The sequence below is a fragment of the Hemiscyllium ocellatum genome, chromosome 12, assembly GCF_020745735.1.
Source record: "Hemiscyllium ocellatum isolate sHemOce1 chromosome 12, sHemOce1.pat.X.cur, whole genome shotgun sequence".
NCBI classification, from domain to species: Eukaryota; Metazoa; Chordata; class Chondrichthyes; order Orectolobiformes; family Hemiscylliidae; genus Hemiscyllium; species Hemiscyllium ocellatum.
The window spans coordinates 23,797,016-23,821,067 of record NC_083412.1 but is presented as its reverse complement, the minus strand read 5'-3'; the positions used below and the strand labels follow the sequence as shown (position 1 = coordinate 23,821,067).

At 43.7% G+C, this 24,052-nt stretch overlaps 1 protein-coding gene across 1 annotated transcript in view; it reads left to right on the top strand.

The window, feature by feature from the left end:
- The window catches only part of dhrs12 (dehydrogenase/reductase (SDR family) member 12), a 30,316-nt gene extending 11,511 nt beyond the window's left edge, over positions 1–18,805 (top strand). The window contains exons 6-10 of the mRNA XM_060833402.1: positions 12,213–12,274; positions 12,414–12,518; positions 12,980–13,070; positions 13,216–13,353; positions 15,228–18,805. Of these exons, the coding sequence (XP_060689385.1) occupies positions 12,213–12,274; positions 12,414–12,518; positions 12,980–13,070; positions 13,216–13,353; positions 15,228–15,349 (518 nt within the window). The 3' untranslated portion in view covers positions 15,350–18,805. The remainder of the gene's footprint in view (positions 1–12,212; positions 12,275–12,413; positions 12,519–12,979; positions 13,071–13,215; positions 13,354–15,227) is intronic.
- The last annotated feature ends 5,247 nt before the right edge of the window (positions 18,806–24,052 follow it).

Here is a 24,052-nt window from a genome sequence, read left to right as displayed (position 1 = left end):
AAATAGACCATTCGGCCCTTCAAATGAAATCATGGCCGACCTCTTTGTATTTTAAACTCCACGTTCCCATCTGCCTTTCCATGAGTCTGAGGTGCTTGTTAGGCGAGGGAATTGACTTCTACCTTAGATATAATCATCGACCTTCCTCCATCGCTTTGGGATGCATGGGGGTTCAAAGCTGCACAGCTCTCTGTGAGGGGGATAAAAAGGCGACTCTGCTTTTACCATAAGGTCCCCTGGTTCTGGACCCACTGACAAGTCTGTCTGCCTATTCCACATCATTCAGGATCTTATGAATCTCTATCGGTTAACCCTTGTTCTCCTAAACTCTGGTGAAAGCAAGCACAGCTTTCCCCCTCCTTTTTCAGCCTCCAATGCATTTGCACCCGTCTTTCCTTGAAGTAAGAAGATTGAATCTGCACACAGTATTCGAGCTGTGGTCTCATCAGTGTAACTGAAGCAAACTATCCTTACTTTAATAAGAACACCCAGGTCAGCAGGTCCGACAGCATCTGTGGAGAAACAGAATCAACATTGCAAGTCCGGTACGTCCTGAACACGATCCAGGCTGGGGCCAACAGGTGGCAAGTAACATTGATGCCACACAAGTGCCAAGTGTTGACATTTCCAATAGGAGAGAATCTAACCATTGCCCCTTCACATTCAATGGCATTACCATCCATGGGTCTGTCTGCCACCACCAACACCCTTCGTGTTATGGTTGTTCAATAACTGGACCAGTCATATAAGCACAGTGGCTACAAAAGCTGGTGAGAGGCTAGGAATACTGCAGTGAGTAACTCACCTCCTAACTCCCCAAAGCCTGTCCACCATCTACAAGGCACAAGTCAAGAGCGTGCGTCAATCAGAATGGGTACAGCTGCAATAACACTCAAGAAGCCTGACCTGATTCAGGACAGAGCAGTTCACACCCAATTCAGAATGGTGTTCAGGCACTCACCTGGACCCCTCCTTCCATAAGTAGCTCAGATTCTATCTTCGGATAATGAATCTCCAAACATCCGCTCCCTGCCCCACCGACGCTCAGTAGCAGCATTGAGTATTATCTACAAAATGCACTGCAGAAATCCCCCATGTCCTTCAGCAGTGACTTTTGAACCCATGACCCATACAACCCAGGAGGACGAGGGCAGCAGCTACACGGGATATCACCACCCTGCAAGTTTCCCTCCAAGCTACTCGCCATCCTGACTTGGAAATATATCGCAGCTCCTTCACTGTCACTGGGTCAAAGTCCTGCAGTTCCCTTCCCAAGGACATGTTGGACCAATCTACAGTGTGGATTGCAGCGGTTCAAGAAGGCAGCTCACCATCACCTTCTGAAGGGCAACTAGGGTCGGGCAGTGAAAGTTAGACCAGTCGATAGTGCTCACAGCCCATGAGTGAACTTTCGGAAAACATTGTGGTTACTGTTAGGGGATCACTCCCACTAACAACTTCTCTCCTCCACTGTTCCTGATTCCCACCCAAACGGATCCTCATTCATGTCCTGAACCAAGTTCATTTGTAATTAATGCAGCAAAATTGTCTGTGATTAACAGAGCTACTCCTCCACCTCTACCTAGTTGCCTGTTGTTCTTAAAAATCATGGACCTCCCAATATTCAGAACCCCAACTGTTCTCACCCTGCAGCTGCATCTCCTGAATGGCTATTGAATTATAATGCGCCCTGAAGTGAAAAAACATCGATTCAATTATTATACATATTCAGATACAAAGCCTTTACTTTTGTTTCTTCGTCTTTATATCATCTTGTCTTGATGGCGGATACGTTCTTCAGATTTTACTCTTTGACACTTATTGCTGTTCTCTCCCCTTCATTTTCCACGTCAGTACTTTGATTCTGGCCTTGAGTCTATCACTTGTTACATTTAACCATGTTGGATCCCTCACCTGTTGTGGTTAAAGCCCTCTCTACCTCCCCAGTTCTGTGGTCTGCGAGAACACCAGTCCCAGCATAATTCAGGTGTAGTCTGTCCTGACATTATAGACCCCATTCCTCCAGTATAGTTGGCCTATGAACTGGTACAGATGTGATGGGCTGAGTGGCCTTTTCCCTACTAGATGATTCTGTGAACCATTTCTTCCATTCCAGTGTTTAAGCCTGTGTTCTCTCATCCTGTTGGAGCAAACTATAGCAGAGGCTGGAATCTGTACTGAGGAGAACAAATGCTGGAGATCACAGTGGGTCAGGCAGCATCCATGGAGAGGGAGAGAGGGCAAGCTAATGGTTCCAGTCTAGATGACTCTTCACCACAGCTGAAGTGAAGTGTGGATGGGACATCATTTATGCTTTAGTTCTGGGGGAGGTGCTGTAGGGGTAGCGGGTGTAGGACGCTGGTGCAGAAAAGATGTTGGTAGTTCAGACTAAGTGACCGGAATGTGAGAATGACAGGACAGTGGTGTGTGTCTCACTGTGGGAATGGAAAGCACAGACAGTCACACTGGGATGGGGGGGGGGGGGGGGGGGGCGGAGAGGGCATAATCTCAGCATGTAACAAGCTACAAGATAAGGGAAGAAATGAGAGTTGGTTAACAATTTGAACTCAATATTAAGTCCAGAAGGCTGTAAAGTACCTAGTCTGAAGATGAGATGTTGTTCCTCCAGTTTGCACTGTGATTCACCGGAACACTGCAGCATGCCAAGGACAGACATGTGGGCATGTGGGCAGGACTCTGTGTTAAAATGACTGGCTATGGAAAGGTTGGGGTCGTGCTTGCGCACGGACCAGAGGCGTTCCGCAAAGTGGTCATCCGGTCTGTGTTTGGTTTCTCCAATGTAGAGTAGGCCACACTGGGTGCAGTGAATACATTACATAAGATTGGAGGAGGTACAGCTGAAATGCTGCTTCACCTGGAAATACTGTTCAGGCCCCTGGGTGGTGAGGAGGGGAGGGGGCAGGTGTTGCATTTTCTGCATTTACATGAGACAGTGGCCATGGGGAGGGGGCTGGTGTTGGTGGTTGTGGAATGGACGAGGGTGTCCTGGAGGGAATGGTCCCTGCAGAGGGACCATGCAGAGGGGAAGATGTGTTTGGTGGTGGCCTTCTGCTGGAGTTGTCTGAAATGGTAGAGAATGATCTTTTGAATGGGGAGGCTGGTGGGATGAAAAGTGAGGACAAGGGGGAACCGATCACGCTGTTGTGAGGGGTGAAAAGGGATAAGAGTGGAAGCAAGGGTGATAGTACATGAGGGCTCTGTCAATGACAGTGGGTGGGAAAACAGTTATGGAAGAAGAGAGCCATGTCAGCAGCATTGTTTTGGAAGATGGCATCATCGGAACAGATGCAAGCTAGGCAAAGGAACTGAGAGAATGGGGTGGAGTCCTTGCAGGACGTGGGTGTGAAGAGCCATCGTGAAGGTAGCTATGGGAATGGTGATGACAGTGAACAGTTTATTCCCCAAAATGGAGTCAGAGAGGTCAAGGAAAGGGAGGGAAGTGGACGATGCGAAAGTTGTAGAGGGGTGGAAATTGGAGGCAAAATGAACCAAGTTTTTTTCCAGGTCCTGGTGGGAACATGAAGGGGCGCCGAAGCAGTTGTCGACATACTGAGGAAAGAGTTGTGGGAGGAGGCAAGTGTAAGACTGTCCCTTAGCAGCCATCCCTTCCCAGCCCTCAGATGTCATCCCCTTCTGTCCCCCCCGAGGCCAGTGCCTCCAACCCAGCCCTTGCTGTGCGTTCACCATACCTCCTGACCTTCCCTTCTGAGGACGGTATGTTCAGTCTCAGCAAGGACTCAGCCTCATACCCTTACACCTCCATTTTTTTGGGCTTGTCATGATGTTGAACTGATTTTCTGCTGCCTCTGTCTCCAAGCTCATCTTCAGGCAGGATTACCTCCCTTGTTCCACTGATCCCTTCACCCGCCTCCAGTATTCACTCTCCACTTGGACCCCTTCCTCAGGCCTCTTGCCTGCCCTTGATCACTCCACCGAAAACTGCCAACGTGAAATTGGCCGTCTCAATGTCACTGCTCCTCCCACCCACTCTAACCTGTCCCCTTGTGAAATTACTGCACTTCACTCTCTCATGTCCAACCCTAACTTGGTTATCAAACTGACCGACAAAGGCAGTACCAGTGTAGTCTGGTTCACTGACCTTTACTTTGGAGAGGCTCAACGCCAACTCTTGGACACTTCTTCCTACCTCCCTGGACTGTGACCCCACATCTGAACGTGAATCCATTGTTGCCAGGACTGTCACCAAGCTCAACATCTTCAGAGATCTACCCCCGCCACCCCACTGCCTCCAATGTTAGAGTCTCCCAACCATGGACAACATGCATCTACCTCCCTCCCAAACTCCACAAACCAGACTGTCCCGGTAGGCCCATCGTATCAGCCTGCTCCTGCCCCCCCAGCTCATTTCCTCCCACGTTGACTCCATCGTCTCTCCACTACTCACCTACACCATGATTCCGCTGATGCCCTCCACCATATTGACAGTTTCCAGTTCCCTGGCCCTAACTGCCTCCTATTCGCCATGGATGTCCAATCCCTCTGTACCTCCCTTCCTCACCAAGATGCTCTGAGAGCTCTCAGCTTCTTCCTCGACCAGAAACCTGGACAATCTCCATCCCCCGCCACTCTCCCCTGCTCGGCTGAACGTGTTCTCTCACTGAACAATTTCTCCTTTAATTCATCTCACTTCTGCCAAGTCAAGGAGTGGCTGTGGGCACCCACATAGATCCCAGTTATGCCCTGCCTCTATACTGGGTATGTGAAACGATCCTTGTTCCAATCTTACACTGGCTCTCTCTCACAATTCTTTTGGTTAGTTCAATGACGACTGCTTTGGTGCCATTTCATGCTCCCACCAGGACCTTGATAATGTAGGTATTTTTGTCTCCAATTTCCACCCCTGCAAGACCTACCCCTTCCCCTCCTCCCTGCTCTTCATCCAGGGGTCTAAACAGTCTTTCCAAACAGAAACCAAATGCAGATTGGGTGACTGCTTTGTGGGGTGGCATGGTGGCTCTGTGGTTAGCACTGATGCCTCACAGCGCCAGGGACCCGGGTTAAGTCCCCCCATGGGTGACTATCTGTGTGGAGTTTGCACATTCTCCCTGTGTCTGCATGGGTTTTGTCTGGATGCTCTGGTTTCTTCCCACAGTCCAAAGATGTGCTGGTCAGCTGAATTGGCCATGCTAAATTGCCCGTAGTGTTAGGTGCGTTAGTCAGGAGTAGATGTAGGGTGGGGGAATGGGTCTGGGTGGGTTACTCTTCGGAGGGTCAGTGCAGACTTGTTGAGCCAAAGGGCCTATTCCATTTTGCAGGGAATCTGATCTTTGCAGAACATGTCTGGTCTGTGTGCAAACAGGATCCAGACCTTCTCATAGCCGGTCATTTTAACACAGAGTCCAGCTCGCATGCCCTCGGCATGCTGCAGTGTTCCAGTGAATGACAGTGCAAACTGACGGAACAACATCTCATCTTCAGACTAGGCACTTCACAGCCTTCTGGACTTGAGTTGATCACCTTCAAGTTGTGAACCATTCCCTTCCTTATCTTGTAGCTTGTTGCCTTCTGTTATTACTGTATGCCCTCTCTTTCCTCTGCCCATCCCAGTGGGTCTGTCTGTCCTTTCCAGTCTGGCAGTGACACACACCATTGTTCTGTCATTCTCACATTCCGGTCCCTTAGTCTGAACTGTCAACATCTTTTCTGCTCCAGCATCCTACACCCACTCCCCCCTCAGCACCTCCCCCTTGAACTAAAGCATAAATGGTGTCCCTTCACTTCAGCTCTGATGAAGAGTCAAGTAAACTCGAATCATAGGCTGCGCATGAAAATACTAAACAGTGAGAAGCGAAAACAGGCCGAATTATCTCTGACTAATAGGGCAGAGTGACCGTGCAGCGGGATGTATCAGTAACAGGAGAATAGTGTGCCAGTCTCAGGAGGGATGTGGTCAATGGATGGAATTCACATGAAGACAGCAAACTATGCCAGGATAGTCACATATAAGGAATGAGATAAATAAGAGTACGGGGCGACAGGCTTAGAGTAATGGGAGAAGTAAACAGAGGTGGAGTGAAGCTAGAGCTTGTGATAGGCTACGCACTACAGCAAAAGTAACTAATGGGCTGAAAGGGGAGGACTGAGAGATGGAGCTGAACAGCATAAATCAGAATGTAACCCTCAGATCGAGGTACTTGCTCGTTAGGCACCCGTTCTTGCAAGTACGTATCAATAAAAATTGCTGCTACAGAATTTGACTCGGACTGAAATTTATTAATATGTGAGTTTTGTTTCTCACAATTTGGGGGCTCGTGTCCGGGATATCCATCATCGCCAGCAAGGTGGGCACCGTCGACGGCTGGGAAGGCGCGTCCCGTTCCTTTTAGAATGGTCCCGTGTTCCTCAGCAGTGGGTTTTCCCTTCTGGTTGACTGATTGAGATCTGATGAGAGTCGATCTGAACCAGGCGAAAGGTTGTAAGCAGGCACAGGGAGCCAGGCAACTCTGTGCACAGACCAAGGTAGGAAAAGAGATTTTTAAGTACTGCCTTGGTGGCTGGGATTGAGTTCTAGTAGTTAATAAGTGTCTAACAAAGGAACTCAAAATTGGCTGTGCCGAGGGTAAAGTAAAAGCCTCCGGGGGGAAGAAATGGAAATGGGGGTGGGGTTCCTGACAACATACCTCCAGAACGTCTGTTGGGCAGGATGTTGTAGAATTGGAAAAATAATACTTGTACAAGGGGAAAAGATACGAAAAAGATGATTAAATACTGTTGCTTTGTATGGACTAAGGAATCCATTCTTCGTCCCGTCGTCTTCTGGCCAAAGTACAGGTCATACAAAGACTGGGTTTGTAAATATTTGAATTTATATGTCATTGAAAAACAGCCTTACAGTCAGGAGGGATCAGATTATGCTTTGTATCAGAAGGGCTAGTAGCTGAAGGGCCACTGAGGGTACACTTCGTAACTAAATCATGGCCAGACCTCCAAACAAAATTCAGAAAATAGATGGGTGGTGTGAGAAATCACTTGAGGAATAATTAAGAGAGGCACAGAAAGTGTTTGTAAAGAGAGAGGATGAGAAGCTAAAACCGCCACCTGGCATCACTATCCATACAGCCCCCTTTCGCCCAGCCCTAGACTGTCCTGACAAAAAGTGTCCTGCCACCCGATATATCTCACCTTTAGGAATACCTCCTCTGAAGACTCCTTTCCCTGTAAAAACCGGTCTCGACTCCTTAGTCACGATTTAAAGATAGTAATGGAAGCCACTGGGAAGGGTTTTTTTTAGGCTGCTGCTTCCGAATAGTCATAGGAAACGGAAAACGAGCCAAACAACTTGATAGTAAGATACAACACTTTGCCCCTCTCAATGACCTAAAGGTGGTAAAACTTATAGAGGTGAAGGATTTGAAGCAGACCATTGAAATAGAAACTGGATACGGGGATGCAAATGCCTGGATTTACTGGGTAAAGTACACTGTTAAAACTCTGACTAAAAGCAATTGCTATGCATGTGCCTCCGGTAGGCCGGCTGCCCACATGATCCTCTTTCCGCTCGGGTGGAACCGAAACAGGAAGGGCATGGAATGTATCAGGGTAAGACTGCATGGAATGATAGGAATTGGATATCCCTGTCTCTAACGTTCCCTCTCTTGGTGAAGACAGATTTGAAAGCTTCCCCCCCCCCCCCCATTTTTGACCACGGTCAGGAATCACACATCGTGTATAAGTCGACAGGGTACAAATTGGTCTAGAGACTTGGGGGAGCTGAGGTTATGTATAGAAACTCAGAATGACACCGAAACAGACAAAGGAGAGAACTACTCAGCACTCCGGGTTCCCCAGGCGGATCTCTGGTGGTACTGTGGAGGCAGAATATTGCGGCCTACCTTACACCTCCTGACTGGAGAGGGATATGTGCAATTGGCAATTCCATTCACCTTGGCATTTGAGAAAGAGAAGGTGACAGTAACAAAGAATGGGAGGAGTAAAAGGTCACAATTAGATACTTCCTTTGATGATAGGATTTATCCCGACTCTATAGGACTTCCTAGAGGGCTTCCCGATCAGTTCAAGGCCCACAACCAGATTGCAGCAGATCGGCCCTATTTTGGTGGGTAACGGTCAACAAGAATGTGGACTGGATAAAATTCGATATTTTTTTTTACAACCAGTAAAGATTCATCAATTATTCTAGAGATGCAGTCAAGGGGATTTCCGAGCAACTTGATGCAACCAGCAGAATGGCCTGGGAAAACAGACTGGCCTTCGATATGATCCTAGCCGAAAAAGGGGGTGTATGTGTGATGTTAGAAGGTAGCTGTTGTATCTTTATACCAAATAATACAGCACCTGATGGGTCAATCTTGCGAGGATTGACCACCTTGGTGGAAGAATTGGCTGAGAATTCAGGAGTGGACACATCACTCACCGGATGGCTGGAATCATGGTTTGGGAAGTGGAAAGGCGTGGTAGTCTCCATCTTCACCTCCCTGATAGTGGTAGCAGGGATACTGATAGCAATTGGCTGTTGTATCATACCTTGTGTCCGGGGGGGGTTAACCCAGCGGCTAATTGAGACGGCCTTGGCAAAACAAATGCCTCTGAAAGGTAATCAGGCAGAGGGACTCAACCTCTTGAACAATAAGGGGAGGGGTGACCTTAAGGAATTAGCCACTTTAAATGAAGTCTCAGGATGATGCTTGCGAACTGGAAGGCAACGTATGAGACAAATGCAGAAGACAGCACTTCGTAGCCAAGAAGAAAGGGGGGGTGGGGGTGGGGGGGTAAGGTATAGGGTTAAAATTGTGCAGAATAAGGGAACAGGTGTTGCTTCTGCAAAAGCTTACATTATAAAATTAGACTGCGCATGCAAATACTAAACAGTGAGAAGCGAAAACAGATAGAATTATCTCTGACTAATAGAGCAGAGTGACCGTGTAGCGGGATGTATCAGTAACAGGAGAATAATGTGCCAGTCTCAGGAGGGATGTGGTCAATGGATGGAATTTAGTTTGGCAGGATGATCGCACGAAGACAGCAAACTATGCCAGGATAGTCACGTATAAGGAATGAGATAAATAAGAGTACGGGACGACAGGTTTAGAGTAATGGGAGAAGTAAACAGAGGCAGAGAGAAGCTAGACAAAGGTGGAGTGAAGCTAGAGCTTGTGATAGGCTACAGTAAAAGTAACCAATGGGTGAAAGGGGAGGATTGAGAGACAGAGTTGAACAGCATAAATCAGAATGTAACCCTCAGATCGAGGTGCTTACTCGTTAGGCACCCGTTCTTGCAAGTACGTATCAATAAAATTCGCTGCTTCAGAATTTGACTTGGACTGAAATTTATTAATATGTGAATTTTGTTTCTCACAAATCATTAGCTTGCTCTCTCTCCGTGGATGCTGTCCAACCCGCTGTGATCTCCAGCATTTGGTGTTTTCATTACTTCTCCCAACTTATTCATTCCATGCCAATTTGTGAGTGAGTTCAGGGAGTGATCCAGAGATTATCACTTCAGAGACACTGCTCATTAATTTAGCACCAAACACCTAGGCCTTCTCGTACATACATCTCTCTCCTAATTCTATCTATAACGTTAGTACTGATTTGGACCAGGACCATTGGATCCTCTCATTTCCACTGTACTTCTTTCTCCAGCCCAGAGCAGATCTCCCAAACCCTGGCACAAGACAGATATCACAGCTGCCTGCTCTTATACTCTGTAACACCGTGAGTAATGACTATTGCAATCTTCATGTTTCCTTCCAAACTATTTACATACAGGACTGGATAGACAGGCCTTGTAGACTGCCCATTAAAGGTATCTTTTTCAATGAAGGATTGTTAGTTTGCTAGATATCAAACACAGATCAGAATGGATCAGTATTTAGGTTTTCTTTCTGGGTGGGGCATATGTGAGAGTGAGTTACAAGGATGAATGGATCACCGAGTTTCTTCAGAAATGGTGAAATCGTAAGGGTTTTCTTTGTGAGTACATTGAATAATGATTGGTTTTTTAAAAAAAAATCATTCTGTGGGTGTCACTGGCTGGGCCCAGCATTTATTGTCTATCCCTAGTTGCCCCTGAAGAAGGTGGGGCTGAGCTGCCTTCTTGAACCTGCTGTGGGTTGACCCACAATGCCCTCAAGGAGGGAATTCCACAATTTTGACCAAGTGACAGTGAAGGAGTGGCGACATTTGACTAAGTCAGGATGGTGAGTGGCTTGGAGAGAACGTTATTGGTGAGCAGTCGAAGAGCACGAAGGGATTGTCACTGAAGGAAATGGTGGATATTGTGGATGTCCCTTGATACAGGTAGGCTCATCAGTCCCTGAGACCTATTTAATTAGATTAACCTCATTTACCTACCTTGGTTCCATACCCATTGATACTCATAACTGACTAAAGATATGGAGCTCCCCCATCCTTTGTGTGAGCAGTTGCTTTATCATTTCTGTCTGAAAAAGCCAAACTGCGATTTCACCATCCTCTCATTCTTCACTTTCCCCACTCATATCTATCAGCGTGAACTCGATTCAATCTTTCTAACATTTTTAATACTCAGGCTGTATCACTCCATGATCTCAAAGGAATAAATGCCAAGTCTATGCAACCTGTCCTCACAACCTCAATTTCTGAGTTCCTCTTGCTAACCATGCAAGCTGGCCTGTACACACTGTATATGTGGGCTTTTTCCTGGTGTTCTGGTCGCTAGGTGGAACAGAGATGGGAGCTGAGAAATGTTCAAGTTCCTCTTGCCCTCCTGCTGCTGTGGGCTGTATTTGCAGTAGTTCCGCTCATCTGTGTCTTAACTGAAATCCATCTTGTCTGGGTTGGGGCCTGATTTGTCTAGCAGGGTACGGACGCTGACCGTACTCTGCTGGGTTATGGAGAAATTGGAAAGGGTGGAGGTGGGGGGGAAACTTGCCTTCAAAGTTGGAGTTCGCTGTTGTAACCTGGGGTGCTGCATTTGGTCATATACTCTGTGATGGAAACCAATCTGAGTCCATAACCACCTAAAAGGCCCCTTCCCTTCACTGAATTACTGCCTGTTCCAAAGGTCATGCTTGGGAAGTTGAGTCAGTGGGGTGGACAGGATTTTGCTTCCTGGGTCCTGCTCCTTTCTATTTTCATTTGTACTTAAAGAGGGAAAGAACAATCGATCCTGATGAGTGGAGAAGAATTCACACTGGCAAAGAGAGACTGCCAATCTGAACTTTGTAACTCTTCAGCTTTCTAATTGACCCCTGTGATCTGTAATGCTGGACTTTTTTATTTTTCTAATTATCTTTCCTCCTAAGAATTTAAATCTCTGCTTAAGATTGTGCTGTAATATGGTGACTTGCTATGCGATAATAAAGCTAAATCAATTCAACTCAATGGTAGGCTACACCACCTAAATCATCCATAATCTTTGATCGCGGTGCTGCCCAATTTAAATCTTTGTATGAGTTTCTATTAGCATATAGCGTTACTAGAAGTGATATTATTGGACCGGAAATGGCAACAAGACAAATCTTGAATGACTCCAGTAAGTGAAGCCCAAGCTAAAAATCGGACAAGACAGTCCTGACATTACAATTGTGAAGGTTCTGTGAGGCTCCCTCCCCTCGGAAAGATGTTGCAAAACTTAAAAGGGTTCAGAAAAGATTTACAAGGATGTTGCCAGGGTTGGAGGGTTTGAGCTATAGGGAGAGGCTGAACAGGCTGGGGCTGTTTTCCCTGGAGCATCGGAGGCTGAGGGGTGACCTTATAGAGGTTTGTAAAATCATGAAGGACATGGATAGGATGAATAGACAAAGTCTTTTCCCTGGGGTGGAGGAGTCTAGAACTAGAGGGCATAGGTTTAGGGTGAGAGGGGAAAGATATAAAAGAGACCTAAGGGGCAACCTCTTCACGCAGAAGGTGGTACATGTATGGAATGAGCTGCCAGAGGATGTGGTGGAGGCTGGTACAAATGCAAGATTTAAAAAGCATTTGGATGGGTATATGAATAGGAAGGGTTTGGAGGGATATGGGCCTGGTGTTGGCAGGTGGGACTAGATTGGGTTGGGACATCTGGTCAGCATGGACGGGTTGGACTGAAGGGTCTGTTTCCATGCTGTACATCTCTATGACTCTCTGGTTTGAAAGCCAGTGTATTAAATAATGACTAAACTACAAGTAATCGTCTACCGGATTAATGCCATTTGCAAATGGTTATGGATTCCTCCTTCTTTCCTCAGGTCCGTACATTCTCGTTACAGCCTTGATACCTCTGCTAGAAAAATGTGAAGACGCCAGAGTGGTGAGCTCAGTTTGTTCTTCCCACAACCGTGTTGTGTGCCAGTTTCTAGATCATCTTTATTTGGCATAATCTGCTATTCTCTTGCTTCCCTCAAGGATATTCCCTGCTTTATGTTCATGCACGTTGTTGTGTTTGCCAGATCACCGTGTCGTCAGGGGGAATGCTGGTCCAGAAGCTGAACGTGGATGACTTGCAGTTTGAGAAAGGGAGGTTTGATGGGACCATGGCCTACGCACAGAATAAGGTTTGTCCTCAAAGATCGAGCTGCGCATATCTACCAGAGCTGTTAGAGTTGGGAACTGCTTATACAGAGAAACCCAGGAGTTTGGTGTAGAAGGGAAGGAGACTAACTGGACAAGAGTATAGGTAATTGCAGATTTCTGCACTTGAGTCATATTACGCTGAACTACTTGACGAGTGTCTCTCCATTTCTGACTGTGCTACACTGAACCCCGGTGAGGACAAATTGGCAACTACTCTGCCAGAATGTTAGATTTATCTATAATCATTATTCATTGGCCGAGATCAGAACAATTCTGCATGTTAATTGAACATCCCATCAGGTTATTTCACAACCCCTTCTCTGAATTTCCTGCCCTATTCTGCGTTTTGAGTCAAACCAAAGTAATAGCTCTTGAGGGTCACGGCCTTCACATTAATCATTGTCCTTGTCTCAGTTTTTCTAACTGCTTTTTCTAACCCCAGCGGCAACAAGTGGTTATGACGGAGCAATGGGCTAAAATGCATAAGAACATCCACTTCTCCTCTCTGCATCCAGGCTGGGTTGATACAGAAGGTAATGTCAAATGACACCAAATGCTGATTTTTAACAAGGACAAAATGCATCTGTTTTCACTGCGCAAGTTATTTGGACACATCGTACATTGCAGTTTGACTTTACATCTGAGTACATTTGATTCAAAAATCTTTTCCCTTGCTAGCTGTGAGATTTTCCATGCCGGATTTCTATGCAAAGATGAAGGACAGGCTGAGGACTCCGTTTCAAGGGGCAGATACATCGGTTTGGCTTGCTGTTTCCAACATGGCAGCACAGCAACCCAGTGGCCTCTATTTCCAAGGTAAGGGCAATGGAGATTAATCCAGTCCACCCAAGGGCCTGTCTCACGAGGCATTTTAACCAATTACTCCCACTTTGCAACATGAGCTTTCATTCTGCACTATGGTTCAGACGTAACGACCAATATTCCAGAAAGTCTTCCGCCATCCTAGAAATCACCCGATACAATGTTCAAGGAATTGCAAATAAATCAGAGCTGACCACATCTTGAATTTTTTTTAATGCATTTGCTCCACGCTTTGGGTACCACCAGCTTGACCAACTTTTATGTCCACCCTTTACTGCTCTTAAGAAAGTGATGGTGTCTTGCTTTCTTCTACTGTTGCAGTCCTTGAGTGCAGGGACACCAGAAAAGCTGTAAGAGAGCATGTTCCAGGATTGTGACCCAGTGCCAGTGAAGGAACAGTGATATATGTCCAAGTCAGGATGGTGAGTGGCTTGCAGATACTGGTGTTCCCATGTACCTGCAGCCCTTGTCCTTCTAGATGGAAGTGGTCGTGGGTTTGGAAGCTGCTGTTGCAGGAGTCTGGATGAATTTCTTCAGTGTGCCTTGTAAGTGGGTAGACACTGCTGCTACTGAGGGTCAGTGGTGTGAGAGTAAATGTTTAAGGTGGAACTCCAGTCGGGTGAGGTGCATTGTCCTGGATGGTGTCGAGCTTCTCAGAACTGAACTCATCCAGGCAAGTGGGGAACATTCCAGAACCAACATTGTGGACAGGGGAGTAAGAGACAGGAGCTGAGTCATTTGCCGCAGAATTCCTAGTTCTTGATCTGCTGTGTTGTGACAGTATTTGTATGGCTTTTCCAGTTCCATTCCAGACAATGTTAATCCCTGGGATGTTCATAGTGAGGGATTCAGTGATGGTGTTAGCATGGAACATCAAGGCGCAGTAGTCAGTATCTTTCTGGTTGAGAATGATCCATGCCTGGCATTTGTGTGACATGAATGTTACTTGCCACCTGTCAGCCCGAGCCTGGATATGGTCCAGATCTTGCTGTATGTGAACATGGACTGCTTCAGTATGTCAGCAGTCACAAATGGTGCTGAACATTGTACAGTTAGCAGTGAACATCCCCACTTCTGACCATATGATGGAGGGAAGGTCAGTGATAGAGGTGCTGAAGATGGTGGGGTCAAGGACAATACAGTGAGGAACTCTTGCAGAGATGTCCTGGAGCTCACCTCTGGAATTCAGCTCTTTTGTCCGTGTTTGAACCAAGGCTGTAATGAGGTCAGGAGCTAAATGAGCAGGTTATAGCTGAGCAGGTACTGTTTGAGACAACTGTTGACTGTTTAACCCTTTCTATCACTTGGCTAATGATTGACAGTTGTGTGAAGGGTCAGTGAATGGCTGGGTTTGATTTGACCTGGTTTTTGCACACAAGACTACAGATTTGGGCTCTGATCCTTTTATTTCGGAATTGTTTCACCTTCCTCTTGACCGGAACCTCTTTTGGACAATCAGTAATGGTTTCACGGTTGTTATTAGACTGAAGATTTGTGAATTGAATTCAGACTTCGCCATCTGCTAAGATTTGATCCCATGTCCAGTGTTCCCTGAGTCTCCTTGGATAAGTTATCAATATGTTATAATCTCCCATCAAATTAACCTTCAGCAGATTGAGACAGGAAATCCCAGTGATGGTGAGCTTTGGGACCATGGGTCCAAAGTTACCAGGCTAGACAGAATCCAAGTTTCTGTGTAATATAATCACTGCTATTTTAAAATCGTGCACATCTTTCTTCTCAGCTTTTAAAGTGCTCGAAAGTGGCATAACTGGTGCAGGCACTTTGATTAAGATGTTTTTCCTGTTGTGTTAAAAAGTGTTTATCACTGCTGTGTTCAGCTTCTCTGTTGTTTTCCCTTTGAACAGACAGGAAGCCTGTGTCAACACATCTCTTGCTGGCTCAAACAAAAGCAACAACCGCTGAGGAAGAGAAACTGATGAAAAGCTTGGAGGAAATAGCAACAAACCATAAACCTGGCAACAGTTGATGTTGTCAGCACAAAGGCAAATGCAACCCTTTGAAAAGTCACAGAGGACGTTTTGCTATTAATTGGGCAACCCCTCCATAATGAGGGCACACAACCCAGATTGGGTGACCACTTGGTCAAAATCTGTCCATCTCCAGCTACTTTCCCACCTTCTTGTCTTTTAACTTGTAACCATAGGTCATGCAGTCAGGACCCATACTTCACTCTTGCAGCATTTTCAGCTGAGTGCTGGTGATTATTTTTGTCCTTTAGCTATTTGCCTCCGTTTTCCTTTCCGCTTCTCCCTCTGCTTCCTTTCGATTTCCGTCGCTAAGACTTATCATAGAAATAAAGTCTCCCCTTTGACATTGATATGTTCTAACATCATTAACAGTTAGAAAAAAATCCATTTAATGTGCCCAGTTTCACTTGCATTGTTTGCCACAGATGTCCTCTTCTGTTTACTGTGTTCTTTCTTTGCTCTAGCCATCAGTCTCCAACATTGCTCCCTTGCCTCTGTCCCAGGCATTCTCTCTCCCTGGGGCCTCACCCCCTGCTCTCTGGTCTTTCTCTTTTTGGGGTGTGGTATTTCTGGCAATGCCAGCACTTGTCACCCATCCCAAATTGCCCTTGAATTGAGTAGCTTGCTCAGCCATTTGCAAAGAATAGTTGAGAGTAATCGGCATGGTGGCACAGTGGTTAGCACTGCTGCCTCACAGCGCCTGTAGACCTGGGTTCAATTCCCGACTCAGGCGACTGACTGTGTGGAGTTTGCACGTTCTCCCCGTGTCTGCGTGGGTTTCCTCCGGGTGCTCCGGTTTCCTCCCACAGTCCAAAGATGTGCGGGTCAGGTGAATTGGCCAAGCTAAATTGCCCGTAGTGTTAGGTAAGGGGTAAATGTAGGGGTATGGGTGGGTTGCACTTCGGCGGGTCGTTGTGGACTTGTTGGGCCGAAGGGCCTGTTTCCACACTGTAAGTCTAATCTAATCCACATTGCTGCCGGTCTGGAGTCACACGTGGACGAGGACAGTAGATATCCTTCCCTAAAGGACATTACTAAACTGGATGGGTTTTAATGACAATAGTTTCATGGATATCGTTGAAGAGATTGGCTTTTATATTCCAGATTTATGAACCTGTGGTGGTATTTGAAACTGTGTCTCCAGAGATTGAATTTGGGGCTCTGGATTTACTAATCAAGTGATATTAGTATTCCGGTATCACCGTTCCCCTCTTTGTCTTTCCTTAGGCTCTGGTGTTCTTCTCTTGGTTGCTAACTCCGTTCTCACTGAGGTCGAGGGCTCTATATGATAGTAGAGGCCTATCATTGCTGGTAGTTCCAGGATTTTAGTGAATACTAGCACTAACCAACCTCTGCTACTGAAGGCATCTAAGTCAATGTAAAAGTAAAGTACAGTACTGCATGGCAAGTACTTTAGGCAGTGCATACTGACACCATAACTGCACCTGCCCATGAATCTGGAAACCAGCAATATCATGGGTGTGAGTATGCGTGTGGTCATGTGAGAGGTGGGGGCTAAGGTGTCAGGACCCCTCCCATTCCCTGTTCACAGCTGCATCCTATTTTGACTTGAACCTGTTTAAACATGCGTGACTGAATTTAAGCAGTGCATGACACCCATGTGTTGCTATTAGCAGTCTACTTAATTGTTTATGTATTCCATTTCTATTTGAGTGAATTTCATTTTGCAAGTAATTTCAGCTAAGAATGCACAATGCCACACGTGTGTGGAAAATGGTAATTTTCCATACTGCAACCACAACTTTTAATTGTGCTTTTAGTGACTTAAGTTGTTTTTATTCTTTTCTAATGGCTTTACATTGCCCATGAGCTTCCCCCCCCCCCCCCATTTTCATTCAGCACTTCCATCCAGGTTTTTGAACTGGCTTTTAAAAACCACTATCTGTAGCTTTCTATAGCTGTACATTAGTACTCTTGTTTTGTGAGGGGGCACTTGTGGTGCAGTGGTAATGTCCCTACCTCTGGACTAAGAGATCTAGATTAAAGTCTCACCTCTTCCATAAGCGTATCAGAGCTTCTCTGAGCAGGTTGTTTTAAAATATCTACATTCAGAGTTGTAACAGTGACTTCTGGTACAGAATCACTGACTAAAATCTTGATTTATATTGTCTCCATCTGCAGACCTATCTATTGCATACTTCCTGATTTTCTGCATTGCAGTTCACATTTATTCAAGCACTCTGCATGATTTTTCTAGATCAGCTAGTCAATATTTTAAAAGGCACCTAGATATTCATTATCCTGCTATTGTCTATATAAAACCCTTAATGTTTTGAGTGATTTCATCATGGCAATATAACTAAATATTTGACATTTATTTCAAGAGCACTATTCCCACAACATGATTAAAAGGACATTCAAGAGATGTGTGCCTTTTTTATACATATGCAAGGGCAGTCTTTCCGTATAGTTTTTGAAAATTTATTACATTTGTAAATACCTTTAACAACTACCTTGGAAAATAATTAATAGTAAAATTGACTACCTTTTCTGTTAAAAGTGTGCAAAACCCCACTATATCAGAAGTTCATGGATTCAGTTATCCGCCAGGCAAAGCTATTCCGTCAGCCCAAATGAACAAATAACTGGCCCTGGGTTTATGGTTGGGTTAATTAGTTATCTGCAGGAAGCCAGTGCTAGGTAGTGCTGATGCAGGTGTTGGGTTAGCAGGACCCATATTTTGGAAACAGAAGTTTGGACAGGAGAGGAAGAGGTCAGATGGCCTGTGCAGCCATTGGAATATTTGAGTCACACTCATTGTGAAAGAAAGAGTTCCAGATGTTGAGGGACAAATTGAAAGTTAGAAGAGGACCATGTTTCCACTTCCGCAACAACGACAGAGACAGTGTGCATGGGTTATGAAGGTTACTAACATTGTAAGGACTCTGTTAAAGTGCAGTAAGTGAGAATAATGGAATCAAAGGAGTCACGTTAGTGGTGGTAGCTGAATGTGACAGTTCCGACCTTACTCCAGTTATGGAGGGAGAAGTCACTACTTATGCAAGGTAGAAGACTGGGATGAAACACAATACTGATAGGGAAAATGAAGGAGACAGAAATGTGGAATCTGCAGGTGAAGTTGTCAGCATGTCAATCTGTAACAGGCTAAAATTTCTCCTTGAAACTATGGATATGAGTATGTAGGGAAAGAGAAAGAAGTTACAACTGAAAACCATGCAATTCCTATAAAATTGACCAACTGAAGCAAGACATCAGAAGTGTGTAAATTACTGTAGCCATATCAAGGTGCACAACCAAAGTATGTCAAAGTACAGTGCTCAAGGTTATGATCATTCTAACAAATCTCAAACACTTTTATTTTGATTGACAATACATTGATACAGTAACAATTTAGATACATTAATGACATTAAAATTCTGAACTAAGTTGATATGTATTAATGTGGAGGTGCAATAAAACCTGGGTGACACTGAGTACTTGCATAATTATTTATCAAAACATTACCAGCACAGTATAAAAGAAAAACAAAATTCTGGAAAGATTCAGTTTTGATGAAAAGTCATCAACCTGAAAGATCAGCTCTGTTGCTCTCTTTGATACTGCCAGACTGGAGTACTTCCATTTGCTGTTTTTATTGCAGACCACCAGCATGCACAGTATTTTACTTTGATAACAATGTAATTGTTGTACCAGTAATACAAACATGGTTGGGTAGTACCGCACTGGCTTGTGTATTGACACATTAGCAGCAATCTCATTAAACTTCAGTAACGTTCATGAGAGCTCTCCCTCTGCAAATGTACCAATTCTTGATAGCAAGATCTGATCACGTTAATATATTACAGTACCATAGATTTCCACAGCCCAAATTCAAGTTATAACTTCCCCAAACTCATAAAAGACTTTTACTGGAGTCTGGAACTTTGTAGATGTTCAGTAATAGCATTCAATTGCTCATGTTGCTAAGGTGAACATTATTAATTGCATGCATATAAGAGACTTGGAATTTGACTTGTAGGCTGTTTGCATTGGTCAGATTCTGACAGCTGCACAGTCCCTGCCGAAACAGGAACTCGATAGACCTGGGGATTTTGTTTGTTAGAGGGGCGGAAAGAGATGTACTTGACGAGGGAATGTCTGATCAATTGGTTGATCTCGTGCATTGTTGAACACATTTGCCCCAACCCCACTCAATCCCTTTCTTATTCAAGGCCAGCTACATTTGCCTTACAGAATCTTGATTCTGGAACAACCTTCTGCTCAGTCAGGAATGATTCAAATCAAAGGTAAAATGGGCAGGGTTCTGGACTATCATTTAATGAGGACACTTTTGGTCTGAGCAGCTGTGGAAACCAGATTGGAACGGTGTAGCTAAGGGTTTGCAACTAAAATGGACGGTCTTCCTTTATCAAATCTTTTGGGAAACGAGCTAATTAAACAACGTACACAAAAACTAGACACAGTCAAATAATGGTGACAAAGTGTACAGCAGTCTAAAAAGACTCACATTGAAATTCTGCTGCATATTCATAAATGTAATAGTTGCATTTGACTTCAAGTTTAGTGGTTCTTTCTTGCTTCTAGAATTTTTCTTTTCTGGAATTAGATTTCAGCATTTCTATCAGCCTTTCTTCAAGTTAACTAGGTTAGAGCACAAAGGAAAACATCTATGTGAAATGCCTCAAGTATATCCAACCATCAAGTTATGAAAAGACAGATGCAGAAGAGAATTGCTGAAGGGAATTGCATTTCCAAGAGTGGAGGTCTATTTCTGTGTGAGTTCAGTCATTGTAAACAGAGCTATATCCTTCTGGCAACTTACTTTGTGCTTATACTGACATTATTCACAGTGTTTCTAGTGAGGCATGCTTTTAATATATTAGCCACGTAGAGAAAAGCCCCTGAGCAGATTGCCTCTGGACCCCATCGTATAAGATCATGAGAGAGAGAGAATTCAAAGAGGTTCCTTTGCCTCACAGAATAGTTGTAAGATAACCCAACTGGAAATGTATATCTGTGTTTTCATTATTATGAAGGGACCAGAGGCTACATAGATCACTGCTACAAGCACAAATGGGAATTACCCACAAGATTACTGCTCCAAATTGTAGAAAATGGACTTTACACTGTGGTACATTACAAATAATCGTTTTTCAAATAAAAGCAACAGTTTACAAGTATCTACAAGATACTATGTTTTGAATTGATAAAATTAGTACTATTCTACTCAAGAGAAAGTCAAGTAGTGACTTACAGGCTTTTAGAAGATGAGAAGTTTTGATACATAGTGAAAAAGTACTCCCTTTGGTGAGTTGAGTGAGTAGAATCACAGATTCAAGACAATTAGCGAAAGAGTAGAACTAAAGTGATTTTTCTTCATTGAGTTATTAGGATGTGAATATTGTATCTGAAAAGATATTGAAGCCATAAATAATTTAAAACAAGACTTAGTTGGAAAGGTTCCAGGGATAAGGAACTTACAGGCAGAGATTGGGATTCTAGGGGAGCTGGCACAAGACAGGCCGACTTACTACTTTGTTGCAAATTTCAGATTCTATCAAATTCAAATGTTGTTCTCAGGCAAAACAGCAACTTTCCAGATTTCCTTTCCATAGTTATAAGATCTAATTATCACTGGTGATTAAAACCTTATATTTTATGTTTATTAATTAGGAAAGCTTAGCTGAAAATGCTCACTTAAAATTAGCACATTTCAGAGCAAGACAAATAACAATCACTCAGCATATAGTTGATTTCAAATGGTGTTGTGCATACTTGTAAAAGGGAAATCAGCCAGTAAAATTAATTAGTCCTCCTTGCTTACTTGACATAGTGTAATCAGATCATTAACCTAGCTCGAGGTATAAATCAGTTTTTAAGTTGTCTGCTCCATTCTTCCAAGAGTAAATGTGTACAAGATGATTTGTTTTCAGAAAGACATATTTGGATGCTTCCCCCCCAGCTATTGCAGAGACAACTGCATAATTTAAAAGGAAACACAGCAAGATATTGAAAGCTCAGGAATATAAAGGACTCTATGGAGAAAGCACAGTAAGGTAGTTCTTGTGATAAGCTTGCAATGGCACAATTTTCTGGACAGTCTTATTCTGTACTGTAAGTTTTTACCCATGGCTATATAACTGCTGGTAAATTCAGAAAAAAATAGAAGAGGAACTGATAATCATTTGGATCAGATCATAATTCCGTTTTCAGCTGGAGACCATATGCACACTTGGCTAAATAACTGAAATGCAGTAAGCAGAGCTCATGTTTTCAACATATGTAAATTCAATGGAAGCAATTTTAATGCCATGGAAATTGCAATGTTGCTGGCTAGATGTTAAAAAGGTATGAGCTCAATAATGTACAGGTATATGTAGGAAGGGTGAGGGAGGAAGAGGATGCACAAGTATTTCTATCAAATGCTTTTGATGGGTCTTCTTTGAAGAGAACTAAGTTACCAGAATGATATGGCTTACGTAGTTAAATAGTGTTGTCAGGCCAAGACCATTCACATGCAGAACTCTGTGGGATGGTCAGATAGAATGTGATTAAAATGATTAAAGGAATCAGTAGGATAGAGGTAAGGAGGAAAATACTTGCATTGATCAAGAATGAAGAGACATAATCCTAATCTAAGAGCGAGCACAGTAGAATCAGGCGGTATCTTTTTCCAAAAAACAAAGGGTACAAAGGGAAAGGAGTGGAGGTACTGATCTGCTGCTCCTCCTTACATATCATGGTCCAAAAAACAAAATTAAACAGATTAAATAATCTGAATTGTTAAGTAGATATAACCAGTGTAAATGTAACAAGTCTTGTTTTTGTAATGCCTTCTGACTTGACACACAAAACTCACGTTCCACTGCAAAAAAGGTAAAGGAAGAGCATTGATACAGCCCATTCGCTGACACTGATCATGCTGTTAATATTTTTATTTCTAATCATGCAGACATGATATTTACAATATAAATAATGTGAAGAAAGTGTTTTTTTTTGTTATTAGCCATACATGCTTTCTACTAGCTCTACCACTGCAAGTTTCCTGTGTCAGCTGCCTTCCCATGCAACCACATTTTCATTTGCCCTCCCTGCAGGAAGTAAAACTGAATTACTGAAAGAAAACAACATTGAGGTTAAGGACTACATGATTTTTTTTTTGGCTGGTGACAAGCAATATTTTTATGTATAAAGTAATGGAGAAGAACACTTGTGGAACACCAAGAGGTTCTGGGAAATAAAGCAACAAGGTGGTGATCTCTTAATGTCACACACACAAATTGGGAAGACAATACTGCACTTCTGGAGGGGAATCACAATTCTGAGATCTGAATACCCAAAACCAATGTTCTGTTCCAAATGCAGTCCACATAGTAGCCTTCAGAAGCTAGAATCTTCAATATACTGAAGAACTGTGCACATTTAACAAGACCATGAGATGATCACAATGTGGACTGCCTCAACATTGTTTCTCTCACTGAGCAGCAATGAGATTGTTTGACTGCTCATTACTCCAGCTTTGTACCAAATCAGTGAACAATGTCACGGTCTACAGTTACGACACTTCTAGTTTGTTCAGTCATAAAACCAACATAATTTAACCCATTACATTGGTATGTGCAATATGCTACAGAAATTAAGAGAAAATGAGAGGAAATCTCAGAAGAACAGCATTGCAGAAAACCGGTGAAACAACATTTCAGGTCAATGTTGCTTGCCATGTTTTTGATCTTCAAGTTTCAGATTCCTATCTTCAGCAGTATATTATTGAGTTTGCCGGAATATGAGATTGTCCAGATAGCTCAAAGCTATGAACTCCATCGGCCTCCAACCCAAAACCTAGGCTGAGTCCTCAGTTTGCAGGGGCATGCTGCCACAGTACATTGGGATACAATTCCTACTGTATCTTATGTGTGCTTGTGCACACTTCACAATGAGTAATGTAAAAAACGACTCAATTGTTCCAGAAGTATATTTTACAATGCACCTTAAGAGACAGGTGAAAACCAAAAGGAACCAGACAGATATTTGCAAATGGTCAGTTTGCCTCCACTGAGTCTGTTCACATCATTTAGGATTGGTTGAGAAAGAGACACTTTCCTTTTTTAAAAAAAATCATAGAATACAAATAAAGACAAAAAAACCCAATACTTGGAAGTATTACTTATCCCTGATTTATACTGCCATATAAAACTAGTATCAGAATTGATCCGAAGACAGCTGTACGGTCTCTGTTTTTACACCTTTGGTTTATTCAATGTTTACTGCACATGACAAAACAAGCTTGTGTCCATTGTTAAAAGTGTATTCCTGGGAAATCTACATCTAGTCAAAGGTCCAGAATTTTAACACAGTTGATTCTGAGAATTAACTCATTTAAAATTCACATAATATTGAACTTTAGAGTGCAGTGATATACCCAGAATGATTCTACTCTGCACTTGATGTACATGATTCCACAAAGCTACTTTTCACATACAACAGTGTAAACCAACAAGCTAGGGGAAACATCAAGACTAATCTTGTATCCAAACACATGCTTTCACAGAAAGATATGCAAATTATATTTAAAAAGTGCTGTTTGTCGATATTTTCTAATTAACCTGTTCAGGGATGCTTTTGGAGCAGGTGGGACTTACTTAAGTACTTCTGGCCCAGAGGTAGGGACACTACCACGGTACCACAAGAGCCCTTAGCTGTGCTATTTATAGTTATTTAAT